Raw genomic sequence first — 16,685 nt, 5'->3', positions numbered from 1 at the left:
GCTGTGCCGTTTACAACTACTTAAAATATTGATTATGCAGTCCACCCACCTACATAGCATAATTTTCCATATAAACTGAATATTCTTATGTTTTCTGTAACAATTACCTGTATTCACAATTCCCATCATGCTATCCGGGTGAGAAGAGTCTGCAGTCATTTTCAGCTTGCCATTACATTCTACCACTAAATTTTGCAGCGTATGCAGCAACTGTCACACATTTTACATGTACAGTCACATAATAAAATTGCTAATTGCTCAGTATCATCATTGGACGTTAAAGTAGAAAAAGTTCATCACGATAAATAGTGTTTGTATAGCATTATATGCAACTGTCCAGAACGGATGTAAGTAAAGTTTACCAGTATAAGACATTTCATTTGATTTACAACAAGATTTATTACATGAATGTGTTTGTTTGCGCTGTGTGTTTCTACAGTTACAGAGCTACATGTAGCAGGCAATCAACCTAGGTGCACCATGGGTAATAGGTCAGCCCAATGCTTAACCCCATGACCTCTAGCATACACCATATAAATTAGATTTTAAATGGAGATATCCTGATATTTTATGACTTTCATAGTTTCAATTAAAATAACTTTTTTTATTCATGGCGTTTCGACCCCAAAATTTTACTGAAAAGGCTGATCAGAATGAAAAGATTGAAGATTAGAAAATTTAGCTTCAAACAAACAAATTAATGAAAGAAATGTAGAAAAATCGTCATAAAAGCTCATGTCTCTTAGGCTGCAAATCCTAAATGTGTATGTTTTTTGAATGTTTTCAACAACTGCACAGTGTGAGATTTATTGCTTCATAAATATTTACCTTTCAGACATAGCTCCAACATCGAAATTGTGGGTTTTTTATCTGATTCTGGCCTGAAGTTTTCAGATGATTTCTCTTTAATTCCTCTCACAAAAATAAATTCGATCAAACCGACATTTTGCTCAAAATAAATTCCATTTTAATAAAACAAAAACCTATTTTGTGTGCCTCTGAATAATCATTGGTAGAATTGATCACCTGAGGGAAGCGTTTGATGTGTGGTTATATAAATAATTCTGCTAGGCAGACATATTTATGATTTATTATTAAAGTGTTTTAGAACACATTACATCCCATCTAAATAATGTAATTTTACAGTGTAAATTTTTCTAGCTCATATACACTGGCTTTGTGCATGCGTATAATTTGTGGTATAAACTGGGTAGAATACATCAAGGCTGCATCAGTCAATTGTCAGACATTATGGCTGACAATTATGAGTATGTCTTGAAAGTTTATATATACCAAGTGAGCTGAAAATGCAATGGCTGGATGCATTGGGGTATCACTTTTTGTACAGCAATTTTCTTTGTTTCGAAATTCTCTGTAGTCTTTGTGTCAGATTACAATTTGATGTTGTATAGTGATGACTATTTGAATCAGGTAATCTATATAGATTTGTGTATAAATGCATTGTAGTGTGATTAACCAGACGATACCCATTAGAAAAATCTATGCATCAAACAAATACACATCACGAGTCAATTCTTTTGTTTTCAGGTAAAGTTTACCATGATGTTGGACTTGGATATGTCCAGCTGAAAGATTTCAACAAGGCAGTGCAGTGTTTTGAGCTGGCGTTGCCACTCTTCCGTGAGCCGCACAAAAATCAGAAGAAAGAAGCAGTGATTCTTCAAAACCTTGGTGCTGTCTACAACTCACTCGGTGACTTCCAGAGAGCAATCAGTTTCCATGAAAAAGCAGCAGCACTTCACAGTAAGTCTTGAGTTTGCTTTTTAACCCTTTCACTGCAATGGTTTGGCCCAAGCACATTGTTTTCTGTGTGAAAGATGGACCTGTACACAGCCAAAAGGGGTGAAAGGGACAAACATGCACAGTCCATGATCAGACATGCGAGTAGGTGATGGTCTCATACACTATTGCCTTTGTTCACATTCCATCTCTGTGCTGTGTTTTAGAGTTCATTTTATCCTCAACTTTTCTCAGACTAACAATGCCATTTTGCATTGTCATAAACACACCAAAGTAGAGCAACAGAAATTGAAGACACAAAATATTTTGCCCTGAGAGAATAATGACTCAGCCCAAATAGTCTTTGTTAGGTCGATATAAACAACCTTCTTGATTTAATGAAGAAGTATACCTATGGATTTATTGGACATGTTTTGAAGATGGAAGTGTTTACATACAACCCAGTTGGTATTGCCTCAGGACACTTCAATCTCTGGTTTCATTTTCATGTAGTGTGTGTCACTAGACTTGTGGATTATATTCAACGAAACTTTTAACCATTGCATTTCATAATCGTTTGTAGGGCAATGCCATAATGTTTCCAGGATTTTATTTTATCCATTAAGTTAATTTAAACCGAAGTGAATTTCATGGTCAGTAATTATCAGCTGTGCTCCATATTGCTTGATATTATCATGGTGAACTCGAAAGAATAAATAAATTATGATTATTTACAGAACCTTTGGGAATTCAGCTTGAAAACAGAACTTAATCATCAAATCATGTTTACTGTGGTTCCGGTCCAGTAAACGCTTAGTTTTCCCTGGAATATTTGTATCACCCCACAGATGTACCTTTCATCATTGATATGATGCCACCAGTGTTCTCTCAAAAAGAAATGACAGTGTTTATATTATGCCTTACCAGCAAGGAATGATACTACACCAAGCCAGGAAGACATACAGAATTACTCCTTACCATTACTGATTCTAATGTCACCAACTTTTTTTCAAAAATGCCACAAAATCAGTCAGAATACTTCCATAATAATAGTATCTGGTACCTCCTGTGAATTTATTTATGCTCAGAGAATGATTGTTCTGGTGGTTTCATTAAATGGTGAATCATTGAAAGCATTTTGTTTATCTTTCTATTCAGAAAGATTAATATTCCAGTTCATTTGCGAATGCAAAGGTCCAACTGCATAAATGTACTGAATATTTATTCTATATTTGTGCATATATATCAGCAAAAATTTATTGTCCTTTTCGTATCATTTTGATAATCAACAGATGCACTTGGTGATCGAACAAGACAAGGGCAGTGTTTCAACAACCTTGCCTTCGCATTCAGCCAGCTTGGTGATTATGAGTCAGCTGGGGAGTCTTATCTTCACGCTCTGCAAGCAGCTAAGGATACAGGTGGGTGGAATACCAAACCCTGTGACCAAATAAGGGAGATTCGCCTTGAGGTGTCGGCATCCTCAAAATGAATGATCTGTCTTAAGAATATCTCTGTTATCATCACCAGGGAAAGATTAACTTAATTCTGTGCAAAAACTGCAAAGCAGGGTTTCATCATCTGTCTTGTTTTTCACAAAATCACAAAATTAGAAATGAATAATTGATGATTTTCTGTAGCCAGAATGAATTTCAAAATACTCTTTAAGTCTATCCGCTTTTCTTTCCCATCTCCCCTGAGTATACAATATATGAGGTATTAAACTAGGGCTTTACAAGTTTGTGTATATGTCATATGGTGCATGTCATGGGAGAGTTATATGATATTATCCAACAGTCTAAAAGTGCATAACATCTATGGAGTATTCTGACTCCTTGTGCCCATCAAATGGTTCATGATAATGCCTTTTGATGGCCAAAATGCAAAGGTATAGAAAAAGAAAATTACAAGTGATAACCAAGAACTGAATGTTTCACATTTCAGGAGACAAACGTGCTCAGTGGCAGGCATATGAAGGTCTTGCTGCTGTCAACTTACACAGAGGGGAAACAGAAAAGGCTATAGCGCTATACAAGCAGGCGCTGACGCTGGCAGCCCAGATCCCAAACTCTGAAGTTGCCCAGGAAAGACTTGTTGGTAAATTATCCGATGCAATAGAATATCAGCTGAAACTGAGTGGATCTCACAGACATTCCATGCGAAGGAGAGCCTTCCTTGTGAGTCGGCAATCGGTAAGTTCTCCCAGCTACACATGCTGGATCTTTCCCACATGATTGTATACAACAGACAAAATTTGTCACTTTATTTTGTGGCTAATAAACACACAGTGATAACACTTGATTTTCTGTTCTGAGCTGAATTGATGTCCAAATGAGGATAAATTTCCCACTCAGATTTACCTTATAGGGTTTACTTTCACTTAGAAACTCATAAATCCACGGTAAAAATTACAAAACTTTTGTAAGTTGAAGTAAGTTTGTAAGTTTTTCATAATCTGTTCAGTGGATGATTTCTTTGGATGAGGTAGGGATGCAGCTGACTGAATTTGGTTGCGGACTTCATTGCTAAATGAATAGGTTACTAGCTGCAGGTTACAAGTTCAAATAAAATAGAGAAGTTACTGTAGTATGTTCATAGGGCTGTTCACAGCTACAGGTTTGTGACTAAATGTAGCTGCATGGGTGCCATAGCAGACACTACTGCTTAAAATACTTCAAATTATGTCAGTGTTGCATACACTAGCCATCGCTAACTAAGTGGTATTTTGTGTCATTCTTACATGTGTAATTTCCAAAATTGTAGTCTGAAAATACGGACAAACATTAATTTTTGCATACTTATAAGAGAACAATAACGTCATCTTTGAACAGCCATATTTTAATGTGTTACAGGATAACTTGTTTGACTCTTGTATCATCAGCTTTCTAACATCATAAGCAATCAGGATAGTTTACCTGAAAACTGTTCAATAATGTACGTCAAACTGACATACTTTTGATATGTCTCTGTGTGTTACCAGAGTGAGCATGCATACTTAATGACCAACCGAGGCACAATGACAAGTCCAGATAGGTTCATTCCAAGGATTGTGGAAACACAGGCATCAGTTATTGAAATTTCAAGACCATTGTCAAAGGGAAGATCAAGAAGGTAAGTAATTACAGATTGGCTGGTTATTTTACAGATTCCCACACCTGGACTTGATCCAATAGATATTCTCACAGTTTCTTACTTGAACACCTGGGCTAGATCCAATAGATATTCTCGTATTTTCTTATTTGAACACCTCACCTAGATTCAATTGATATTTTCACAGTTTCTTGGAAAGCAAGAAATGAGTCCATTTTGACCAATTTTACATCTGCGTTACAAACTTTCAGGAACAAAAAGGATGTATTATGACTTTCAACAGATTTATGTAATGGAATTTTATTATTACTGTTATCTTTTCCTAAATTCACTGCTCATAACACCACCTACACCAAAAGTAATGCTACACACACCCACTATACTATAGAAAGGCCACCTCCATATGGTGGTCACTTTTTCTTGGTCCCCTGAGTGACCACTCGCAGGTTTGACTGTATGTAATATCTAAGTTATTGACTTGTCAACAGAAGAAAAAGATTTGGACTTCGACACAGAGATTCCAGTGATGAAGACAATTTCAAAACAGTCGCTCTCGGTGTTGAGGAGTACGACACAGATTCTGACCTCTCACTGATCAATGCGCGATCACGGTCACAATCAGAGAGCAGTAAGCTTGAATTCGAAAAAGAAAAGCGAATCAAAACTAAGAAACGATTGAAGAAACGCCAAGATAACCTGTCGGAGGAAGCAGTTGCCGTGAAAAGTGAAATGCAAGGTGGTGAAATTGTAAAGACAGAAGCAGTCATTGAAGCTGTACCCAAGGCACAGCTGGTTGCAGATTACAAAGACAGTGACAGTGATAGTGACAGTAGCAGTGAGAATAGTTCCTTTACTTCTGTCACCAACAGTGCCAATACAAATCAAAGTGGAAAACCTGAAACTACACCATTGTACAGTACTATTGAGTAAGTTTCTTAGAGGAATTTTTGTACTACAACCATGATAAATGATATTATGTGATATGTGATGGAATTTAGGTATGTGTGGTTGCTACTGTAAACAAATTAGATGTACATGTTTTACATGTATGGTGTTTTTCTAAACATACTGTGAGTTATTTTATCATCATTGTTGATTGTAACACAAATTGTGGTCAAGTGTGATGGATTTACAAAATGTACTTGTCATCAGATTCATAGTCATATGAAATGAAAGCAATGCGTGAGAAAAATAAATGGCCATTTACAATTTACCAAAACAGAGTAGAAATATACAATATGTACAACATTTCTCTTTATAACATGTATGAAGTTTTCATTCTTAATAATTCATTCTTAACATTCGATTGACTCTTGAAAAAGTATACTAGAAGTACATGTATATTTTCATTTTTTTGATATGACATAACAATGTAGCAGCCTTTTTTGTCTGCCACAGTATATCTTTCAAAACTTTTTAAGCGACACGTTAGGTCTTGTCTTTTCTGTTTATAATGTTTGATTAGTACAATGGCTAGTCAATGAATTTAAAACATGTAATTGAAGAGTGTCAAAGACTATGAAATCCACACACCTGTGTTAAGGCTAGAGAGTTTGATATTTTTCAAGAGATTTTAGGGTCAGTGTGATTTTCAAGGTTCGAATATCTTTTCATTTGGATAAATACTTATATTTGTAGGAGAACTGCAAAACAAGAGGCAGTCCAAGCAGATGACGAGGGAGAGACTGCTACAACAGAAGGCAAAACTCAGTCTGAAAAACTACAGACGCGCAGAAAACACAGACAGCGTAAGAGACCAGAGATTGAATCTTCAAGTAGCAGTGATTCAACCTGCGATACCACCAGCGAATCAGAGACTGAAAGTGACTCTACTACTGATGGTATGTATTGAGTCATGTGACAGTCATGGGATGCTCACATGGTATGATGGCGTGACTTTCATGAGTTTTCATAATCACATCACTAAAGTGTAATTGACTGTATTTGATGAATATTGTTATGTTGCATGCCTTTTATTGCCACGATAGCAGGAAATTGTTTTGAAATTTATGCCATCAAGGTTGTGCTCGTATGCTTCATGAAGATTTATGGCAAAATAAATTAAGAGGGTTTTTCTAAACCACTATAATAAAGAAGATATTCTCCTAGCAGGTAACAAAGCCGATCCCAATCGGTATTAAAACAATTGATTCAGCCTATTATGTTGTGTTTTGATAAATTAAGTGATATAGGTAAATACCAAACTACGTGTACATGTATACATCTTTACAAACACATGGATGTTGTCAGTTGTTTGTACATTCCATTTGATGTCTTATCTCAAAGAGGTGTGTCACAGTAAATTAAAAATTTTATTCTGTTAATCAGTTTTTGAGCAATTTAGTCATATGTTAATTACTATACAATAACTTACATTTTCAAAATAAATGAATTTGCAAATTATGTATTGTTATGTAAATTGGGCATCCTCTGTTATTCAAATCTGTGGAAAACCCTGCTTCCTGCTATAGATATATGACTCTTGTTGCCAAACTTAATCTCAGTTGCATATTTGGCGAGCTGTAAGTTGCTCTTTAAAGTTGTCCTGTGTATTACATTGTAAAGACAGCTAAGCATCATCATCTGTATTGTTTTCAGATGAACAGCAAGGCGAAAATCCACTTTATGAAACTCTTGAAGAACATCAAAATGCCATGGCGTCATCCATCCCTGTCAGAGACCCTCCTCCAGTGCCAACCTCCAAGTCATCGGATTCTGAAGAACCTCCTCCGTTACCAAGGAGGCAGTATTCTTCCAAAGCAATAGATCCATTCCAAGGGGCTCAGCTGGCACAGATGTCCCGTGCTGAAAGGTGAGTATCAGTGTTTTTAACATTTACCGACATCAGATTGGACACTAGGTCCTAGCATAAATTCACACTCTACATATCTGTACTTGACGTTTTCTGTCTGGCTGTTTGGGAATGTAGATTTATTTTATCCGTTCACAGTTTAAGGTTTTTATGTCTAATATATAATTACTCTTTTATTTTGATGATTCAACTGAAAAATGACAGTTCTGTTCCTTACAGCAATTGCCACAAAATCCAAATTTTTTTCCAACATACTGAAGACACATAATTTACTCATTTCCTCTTTGTCAATGGAAAGAACCGGTGTTCCAATTATACCTCTAACAGAATATTTTATTCTATGTGTCTTTCTTGTAAATTTCAATTTCTCTTTGCTTTCCTCTCCCCTCAATGCCCTCCATTTATCTAAATCTGTGTATTGGTTATGACAGAGCACACATCTTTTTCCTAAAAAGTTACCTTTATTGAGGTTGTTGTTGTTTTCAGTAGTATCGCTTGTAATCTTACCTGTATGAATGCAGGCCTTCATAAGTGATGCTATTCCATTACAGGACCATGGTGCATTGCATCATTGAATTTGGTGTAGGACATCAAGTGATGTACTGGCCAAGTGCATCATTTACAAAATTGAAACCAGCGTGGACTACCGAGGAGAACTCAGTCCATTCATGTCCAAAACCATTTGTATAATTTACTCATTTACTCTTTGTCAATGGAACGTACCGGTGTTCAGATGATACCTCTAACGGAATATTTTATTCTATTTGTCTCCCAGGGAGAAGGCATTGTATGAGATTGGAAGACAGCAAAGTGAACAAGAGAGTGCCCAGCAATCATCATCATCATCATCGGATGGCAAAGAAAAGACAGAGAAAACCAAATCAAGGATGTGTATCATTATGTGATGATGTCATCATGTGTATCATGTGATCATGTCATCATCATAAGATGCCGTCTGTGTAATCATCACATACACAGTAATGTAATTTGAATCTTTTCAATGCATATGCAACGCCTGTGGGATGGCAAATACCCGATGATGGAGAGTTCAGATCCAAAGAAAAGCTTTTAAAAAAATTAAGTTATTTGAATCTCATGAACAGAAATATTATACAGTGGAAAAAAATAGCAAGGTTAATGTTGTGCCAAATTGAACCTGAAAACTGATATATTTTACCAATGTATGTACATCTATTTTGCACTGTCACATCAAACTCACCGATGTTCTTGATTTACACAAACAAGACAGAAATCTGCGAGTAGAGTTGAACAACTACAGACAAGATATGACCAGCATTGATAATGGCTACATGGAGTAAGCAGTAATAGTCACTGATTTTTCATGAACAAATTATATCTTAATTTGTTGTTGTAGAATTTCTTATCATTGTAACTGTCTTCGAATATATTTTTGCCCAAGAAGGAAATAAATTATATAAAGTTTCATGTAATAGAATTTTCATATCATATGACGCAAGGAATACAGAGAACTATTTTAGCCAAATTACTAATTAAAAAGGAAGTTTTCCTCAGTCTTTTCTAAAATCCCCAATTTACCTTTGCATCAAAGCAGTATTTTTATTAAACTGTCATGGATCCAGCTTGTCATTGACTTATAAGTTTAGGTTATACTTTGGCGCTCTGTGGTGGCCTCCATACAAAGTAGAATTGGTTGAATCTCATGATGCAAAGTAGTTGAGGTGGAACAGTATAATCCCAGTGTAAAATAGCTTTGTTTTCCCTATGAGTGAAATGCTTTATGGGATGGCATTGTTAACTGATAACTGTCAGCATTCATTATTTCTTGAATTTATTGGTTCATAGTAGTGAGAGAAAAGAACACTTGATTTCTACAAACATTGTCAAAAGACAAAAGTGATAAAACGTATAATGCGTAAACTTTGTGAATTAAGAGGACAACAGACAGTGAAGTACGAATCATGATGTGATAGACCAGTAAGTTTGAGGAGACTTGACAATCATTTTTCACTAATTTAAAAAATTCCAAAAAAGTGGAGAGATTCTATTTTATCATCAGTGGTTGTGACGTAGTAAGTATGTACATATTTTTCTTCTATGTCACAAACCAATATTGTCATTATATGTAATTGTATGTTTTTGTTTTATCATGAATGGTCAAATACTGTAAAACTTTTTAGTCAGACTATGTACTAATAAGGTTACACAACATATTAATGTATTTAGAAAAACATTTAGGGAACTCAAAAGGGAACAACTCCATTCAAGGATTTACAATTCGTGGGGAAAATTGTTTGAAGGGTTTTGGTTAATTGTGCTCTTGTTAATATCTGATGAAAACTCCGTGCCAATATGTGACACATCATAACCCACTGATTGTCACTTTTCAAAAGTCTAATAATTTCAAAGATGCTCAAAGCAATTTGAAAATTTGGATTTTCAAAAATGTTGCCCAGTAATGGTTATTTAAAATTCCAGGGATCGTATCAGTGGTGAAACATTCTACTCTGTAGATATTTTAAGTTGATCTGTTGTTATAAAAGTGTCTATTGTACCTTTAGTTTTAGATTTTGAGATTTATAACAACCAAGACAAGAAACACTTTCAATGATTATCCTGTGTTCAGGAAAAGTCAATATTTGATAATACAGGGAAAAAGATGCATCACAAAATATAAAACTGATGTAAATATTTCATGGAAGTTTAAAGATGTCAAATAATGTCGACCCAAGGTACTCAAAAAGGCATTATAATTGAACTACTGAATGTTTTCAATGTCAACTTTGAAAACCGACATTTATGAATATGACCTTTTCCAATTAGGACTGCAATAAAGTTGATTTCACATCGACAGACCGTGTTCGGATGATCACATTTTATAGTACCAATTCTTTGTTACAAAGCTTATGTAGTTTTCAGGAAAAATAATATCATGATGTTTTGCCTAGCTTTTTATTGCATTCATTGTACTTTGCAGTGAAAGTACCGTTGAATACAACCTTTTTCAAACCATTTCTTTGTTGCTGTCATTCAGCAGTAGAATATGTCGAGGAGTAAACTTGTTACTCAAGATTACTAGTTCATGAGAATTCTATGGTTTTCATGCATAAAACCATTGTCTTCCATCCTTAATTCTCATCTGAACTGTGGCACATTTGATTTCACATAGGTACAGTGATTGCTATTCTGAGAGGAACTAGGATAGAGAAACGACCATTCAATTTGCATGTGTATATTTTGTGCATGTTTCATGATATCTGTCACCTGTTTTAATGATGCAATGCTCATTGATTTTCATGTTGGACCAGGTGAAAAAGGCGTGCCCATAGTGCTGTTTTGAAGTCAACATGGCTAATGAAACTCCGGTATTTCGTTTAACGTTGTACGGAAATACAACAATCAGTTTTAGATTATTATTGACCCTGTCATTTTTCATGAATTTTTGCTTTTTCTGTGTTGTGTTATTTTAAAAATGATGTTATTATCAAAATATCTGTTTTAACTCAATCTTGTTCTTTTTTACAACTATTGTAAAATTTCTCTCTTTATAAACTTGAAATTGTTGTCTTTCTACTATATTGAAAGATTTGTGCCTGCTCGCATGTTTTTTGCAGTACAAGCATTTCTTCATAGCAGTCAGAGGGTGTGGAACTTTTCTTTCAGTATTTTCTTTTACCGTCCATAACTTTTGTAACTTTTCACTTAATTTACATCATATTTTTTATGAGTCTGAAATTATGAATAACAATGCAAAGACAAATGAAAAATACAATGTATTGACTGCATCACTCAATTACTGTGAAGTTTGGTTATTGTAAGTACATGTACGTACATGTATCGTCTATTCATGTACCTTTACTAAATCTCATGGATTAAGAGACTGGTAGTGACAGAAACACACAGAGCTGTAGAGAAATGTAAAACCTTACCTTCAGTGAAAATTCTTTTGCAAGATTGTAGAGCAATAGTCATAATGGCATCATGAATATTGGGCAATAGTCATAACGACATCATGAATATTGGGCAATAGTCATCATGACATCATGAATATTGGGCAATAGTCATAATGACATCATGAATATTGGGCAATAGTCATGATGACATCATGAATATTGGACAATAGTCATCATGACATGAATATTGGGCAGTAGTCATCATGACATCATGAATATTGGGCAATAGTCATCATGACATCATGAATATTGGGCGATAGTCATAATGACATCATGAATATTGGGCAATAGTCATCATGACGTCATGAATATTGGGCAATAGTCATTGTGACATGTCAAAGATTCCAAAAGCCAGGGAAGACTTCTACACCAACTGACACTGTATGAGTGTTTTACAAATTACACAGAAATTACTTATTGTTATTCAGCAATCTCTTACAATAACTGTTGTCAGATGTGAAAGATTTGTATCTATATGAAAGCTTTGATAAATCTGGGACCATTTGTGTATATAATGTCGTGTAATATACTTTGTTTTCAAAACAAGAAATTTTTTTTTCCATCAAAGCAAATATGTGCCAACATCCTTGCTTACTGCATTGGCAGAGACGGATTTTTGTAAAATTAAATTATGAAATTAATAAAAACATGAGTAATCACAAATTTCTAGTCATCTGTATTACAGGTAAAGTTTTTTATACATGCACTGTTTCCTCTCGTTAAACAACAACTGCTGACCATTTTGTTGGTATGAAAAGCAAAACGAAAACACTCCAAGCAATGTTTCTGTCTGTTTTGGGGTAAATTTTATTTCAAATGGGAGCTGCACAGTACCTTGAAGATCAACGTGACATAGCACAGAATACGTGTACATATGTCTATACATTTTAAAAGAAAGGTTTTATTTACAAGATGAACACGAGACTGAGAGTATACATTGAAGGGTAGGATGGGCAAACAGGAAGTGCTTTATACATGAATAAGTTCAATTGAAAATCCACACTCGTCAGAAACAACACATCTTGAAGTGAAGAAAAATCTGCAGTGCACTGTGACATTGGCAAATAGAATAACTAAGGAGCAGGGGATTTTCACAAAAAAGATTTTTTGTTCTTACACTGTTTTCAGCGTTTTGGAAAACTGACACTTCAGGGGTATAGTAATGATGGGTATTGTTAACATGGAGTTTTGATATCCAGAATGAAAAAAATACAAGTAAAAGTATCTAGCCAGAACTTCTCAAGTCTATCAGCTACAGAAAAGCTCACTTTCTTGAACATCCTTACAGAAATATTGACAATAGGGACCATTCCTACTGAGTACTCATCCCTACTAAAGTATTTTATTGCCCATACTTTTTCAAAACTGACTTATTTTTCATGAAAGTTTTTGTTGTGCATATTTTACACCAGGAAGCAGGTGTATAATCACCAAGAAAAAGTAACACGCTGCCAATATGCCTGCTTGTCAGAATACCCCTGATGTGTGAAGCAAAGTTCTGTTAGTTGGTAATCATGGATGATTTTAATATAGTGTGCATTTTTTTACAATAAGGCTGTTGGTATGACATCACCAGCAAGTATGGAAAATAATTTTTTTTATCTTTCAGCAGAAACCTCTGACAAATGTGATGACCGATGAAATGATGCTGAATGTAATACAAGATTGAAAATTGCTAGAACTGTAGCCTGATAATAACCTATAGAACACATAGGCCCACTTTCTTCAATGAATTCTAGCCCAATTGACCTCTATGCATGTCTGGTGACCTAAAAATTAAACAGAGAACTGTCCATGTAATTGTTGCTGCGTTAAATATAGTTTACTGCGGAAAACAACAAATGCTGAAGAACTTTGTGTGTCATACAACATTTCATGGTATCATGTGTTTCATATTTTCCCTCTTCACAAGATGAGCCTGCAGGGTGACATGTTGTGAAAAGCGCCCCCTAGTGGCCAGAACCAACACAACTAATAGCAATATTTGTATTTTTTTTTTAAAGTAGAGGGTGCAAATATTCCCAAGTAGAGAGTTAAGCCATTTGAGAATACAAGTAAAAAACTTATTGTTGGATTCAAATTGGAATTTTAAGTTGATAATTCATAACAAAACATGGCAGGGGCAAATAGATTGTCAAATATGCAAAGATATTAAAAAGAATGCAAATTACAATGTAAATATGTGAGCTGTTTATATATCATACAAAGGAAATGACAAAACAATAAAAATCTACAATATTAATGAAATTGACACTTTAACAACAATCTACATGTTTGCTTGCATTAATGTCAGTAAACAAATGTCTTCAATAATAGATGAAAAACAGCCAATAAATCTCGGTAGCTTAAATACAACTTTGCCACCTAAGTGAGTATAAAGCAGTCAACCTAATGTTCAATATCGTAGATTTGTACAGGTAAAACACAAAAGATTACAAATGCTGAAGTAAAGTTATAACTTTTTTTGGAATTTCATACAGAGATACCTAAAAAGTTGAAAAAATGCACAAGTTTAGCTCATTTTAAAACCAAACAGAACTTTTTTGCCATACATACAATTACATTTGCGTTTAACCTATTTATTAGATCACTTTCTTGAACTCTTGCTGTGGAGAGAAGTCAACTTTTTTACCCACAATGCATTTCAAGATCATGTAGTTTGGCCCCAAGCCCATTGAATAAAAAGCTATTAAAGGTAGCGAGAATTAACATCAGCATGCGAAAAAAACTGTCTGCCCCTGGGAGGCAACTTTTCAGCTGGACAGGTGAAATTTTACCGTTAACTGCCCTATGGACAAATGAAAACGATTTTCAATTTTTAGTTTCAAGACATCAGAAGCGAGGTACACCAGATATCAGAGCAGGCATTTTATTTAGCTTAAACACAATTTTTCTATAAGTTTCCTGCCTGGATATCTGTCCGTTGCCTTCAAATAATTTTCTACATTGATTAACACATGAAAACACTTTTTAGGTATTGCTTTATTTTACTCTTTATGATGTACGTTCATTATTAATTCATCTTCATATTGGAAAAATGATTAACAACACAAGATAAATTATGAGTATCAGCTACCATATACTTTGCATATTCTGGTACAAAACAAAACATTCATACTACAGCAATGATTCTACAAAACACTCATACTACAGCAAATGGTTCTACAGTTTTCAGTCAGTCCTTAAAAATTTGTTAAATTTAATCCTTTGTGAAAATTAATACATTTGAAGGTTTATAGTGATAATTACTACAAACAAAATTTGCTTACATTTTTGAAAAAAAAATCACCTTGTGCACTATACGTACTATAAATTAATAAATAGGTAATAAATACAGAGATAGAGTACTGCACTATGTAATATATACAAGCTGTTTAATACAATGCTTTTAAAAAGTAAAATAAGAGCGCTACAGGCCTGGCAAGGGAGTGGATTGCAATTGACTGATCAAGTAAAACTCACATTGAACAAGTTAAAAATTTTCTTTTGAAGAATACAGAGAAGCTAAACTAGCTGTGACTCAATATATATATAATTCTCTATTGTTTATGCTCTTTTCACAGAGAGGCCTTGTTAACCCTGTCTGGCACTGTCTTGCCATGGTACATCCTGCTGACTGCATGTATTTTTAGTTGAACTGTTTTAATACAACAGATTGCTGGTGATATTGCTGCTATGTATTATGAGAAATCTATTATAAAAGACAGTCACTGGAACTCTTGAGGTTTCAAATTACGGAAAGTGAATAATTTCACCGACAAGAACCTGACTTTGACTGACGTGTGCTTGCTATTTAAAAAGACATAGAGACATAATTACAGAAGTCAGGGCCCAATCTTCCTACAGAAGTAATTCCACATGAGTTAGGGTGATTTTCACAGTATTTAAATAACACCATACCTCCTAGAATGATGTAAAAAATTATTCAAGTTAAAATTTAACATGTTCTCAATACTCTTCACCTCTATTCTGCTGGGCACATCGTACAATTTTACACACACTCTGGGGACAAAACATCAATTCTTATTTTGTTAGACAGCATACCACTGAGGTAAATTTAGTGGTCCTGTACAGATCAGTTTTCCATTTATTTGTGATTAAAACAAAGCAATACTTGTGTACCTTTCCAAAGGACATGCACTTTTGGAAAAATAAACTTGTCAGAACTAAAAATCAAAATTGGTTCTGATATTTGACTTCAAATTTGTGGATTTGCTCAGTGCTAATACTTATGTATGTCAAAATAGCACATATTTTGCATGCAAATATTGAGTTGACATTAAGATGATAAATACCAGGTATTTCAGCAGGCACTGGACAGCAGATACTGATTGGATGTACATATATTAAACAAAAACAATAAAATTTCCGTCAAAATCATTGAGAGTAACAGCTCTTTCTTCTCCGAATGTCTTCAACATCTCTTAAAAGAACTACTGATCTTTCATTTTGTTACTGACTGACAGACTGAATATCTGACATATGAATTGCTTATCAATAGCATCTCACACAATCTTTTGGCAGTGTTTCAGTAGACCTGTTTCATAAGTCAGGTCCATGACATATGTACCAACATCAGTGATTGGTTCATCTGGTAATTTAAGGTCCATTTGCGTTACGCTGATTGGTGGGACCTCATGCGTTAGGTCTCATTACTATGTATTATTCACTTTACAGCTCCCTGATTGGTTAATGTGTAGGTCCGGTCCTCCAGTGTTCACTGCCTCATTATGCAATGTCCCACGTGCTTCCTGGCTACCGCTGAAGTAATACGTTATTCGTGATTTTCACGGATCGGCCGAAAGTTACAACGAAAAATGCCCGACAAACCTTCATGCGTTAAATTTCCATGTTTTTACTTATCCCTGTCACTGTATGCATTACAGGCATGTTGGCTCGTTGTTTTCCAATTGTTGTTTACGTACAAAGTTCACGTTTTTCATTTTCATTTTGATTTGACGGGGGCATTGGCCGCATCGACAACAGTGAGGCCTGTGAATGACAAGAGGAAACAATAGAGCTTCAAGAGAAACACATGGGGTTCGTTATATAATTCAGTAAGCCGTTTACCATGTTCCAAAGATCGAAAATTGTGACCGTGTGAGAACAGT

The 16,685-nt window shown here is 34.8% G+C and overlaps 1 protein-coding gene across 2 annotated transcripts in view; it reads left to right on the top strand.

Moving 5' to 3' along the window:
• The window catches only part of LOC139121253 (uncharacterized), a 76,491-nt gene extending 64,254 nt beyond the window's left edge, over positions 1–12,237 (top strand). For both annotated transcript variants that reach the window (XM_070685983.1, XM_070685982.1), the window contains exons 3-10: positions 1,549–1,764; positions 3,033–3,161; positions 3,685–3,932; positions 4,721–4,851; positions 5,319–5,756; positions 6,469–6,671; positions 7,429–7,642; positions 8,418–12,237. In XM_070685983.1, coding sequence (XP_070542084.1) covers positions 1,549–1,764; positions 3,033–3,161; positions 3,685–3,932; positions 4,721–4,851; positions 5,319–5,756; positions 6,469–6,671; positions 7,429–7,642; positions 8,418–8,547 — 1,709 coding nt within the window. In that variant the 3' untranslated portion in view covers positions 8,548–12,237. The remainder of the gene's footprint in view (positions 1–1,548; positions 1,765–3,032; positions 3,162–3,684; positions 3,933–4,720; positions 4,852–5,318; positions 5,757–6,468; positions 6,672–7,428; positions 7,643–8,417) is intronic.
• The last annotated feature ends 4,448 nt before the right edge of the window (positions 12,238–16,685 follow it).

Source organism: Ptychodera flava, chromosome 21, assembly GCF_041260155.1.
Source record: "Ptychodera flava strain L36383 chromosome 21, AS_Pfla_20210202, whole genome shotgun sequence".
Lineage (NCBI taxonomy): Eukaryota > Metazoa > Hemichordata > Enteropneusta > Ptychoderidae > Ptychodera > Ptychodera flava.
The sequence above is the reverse complement of the archived record's forward strand: the minus strand, read 5'-3'. Positions and strand labels throughout refer to the sequence as shown.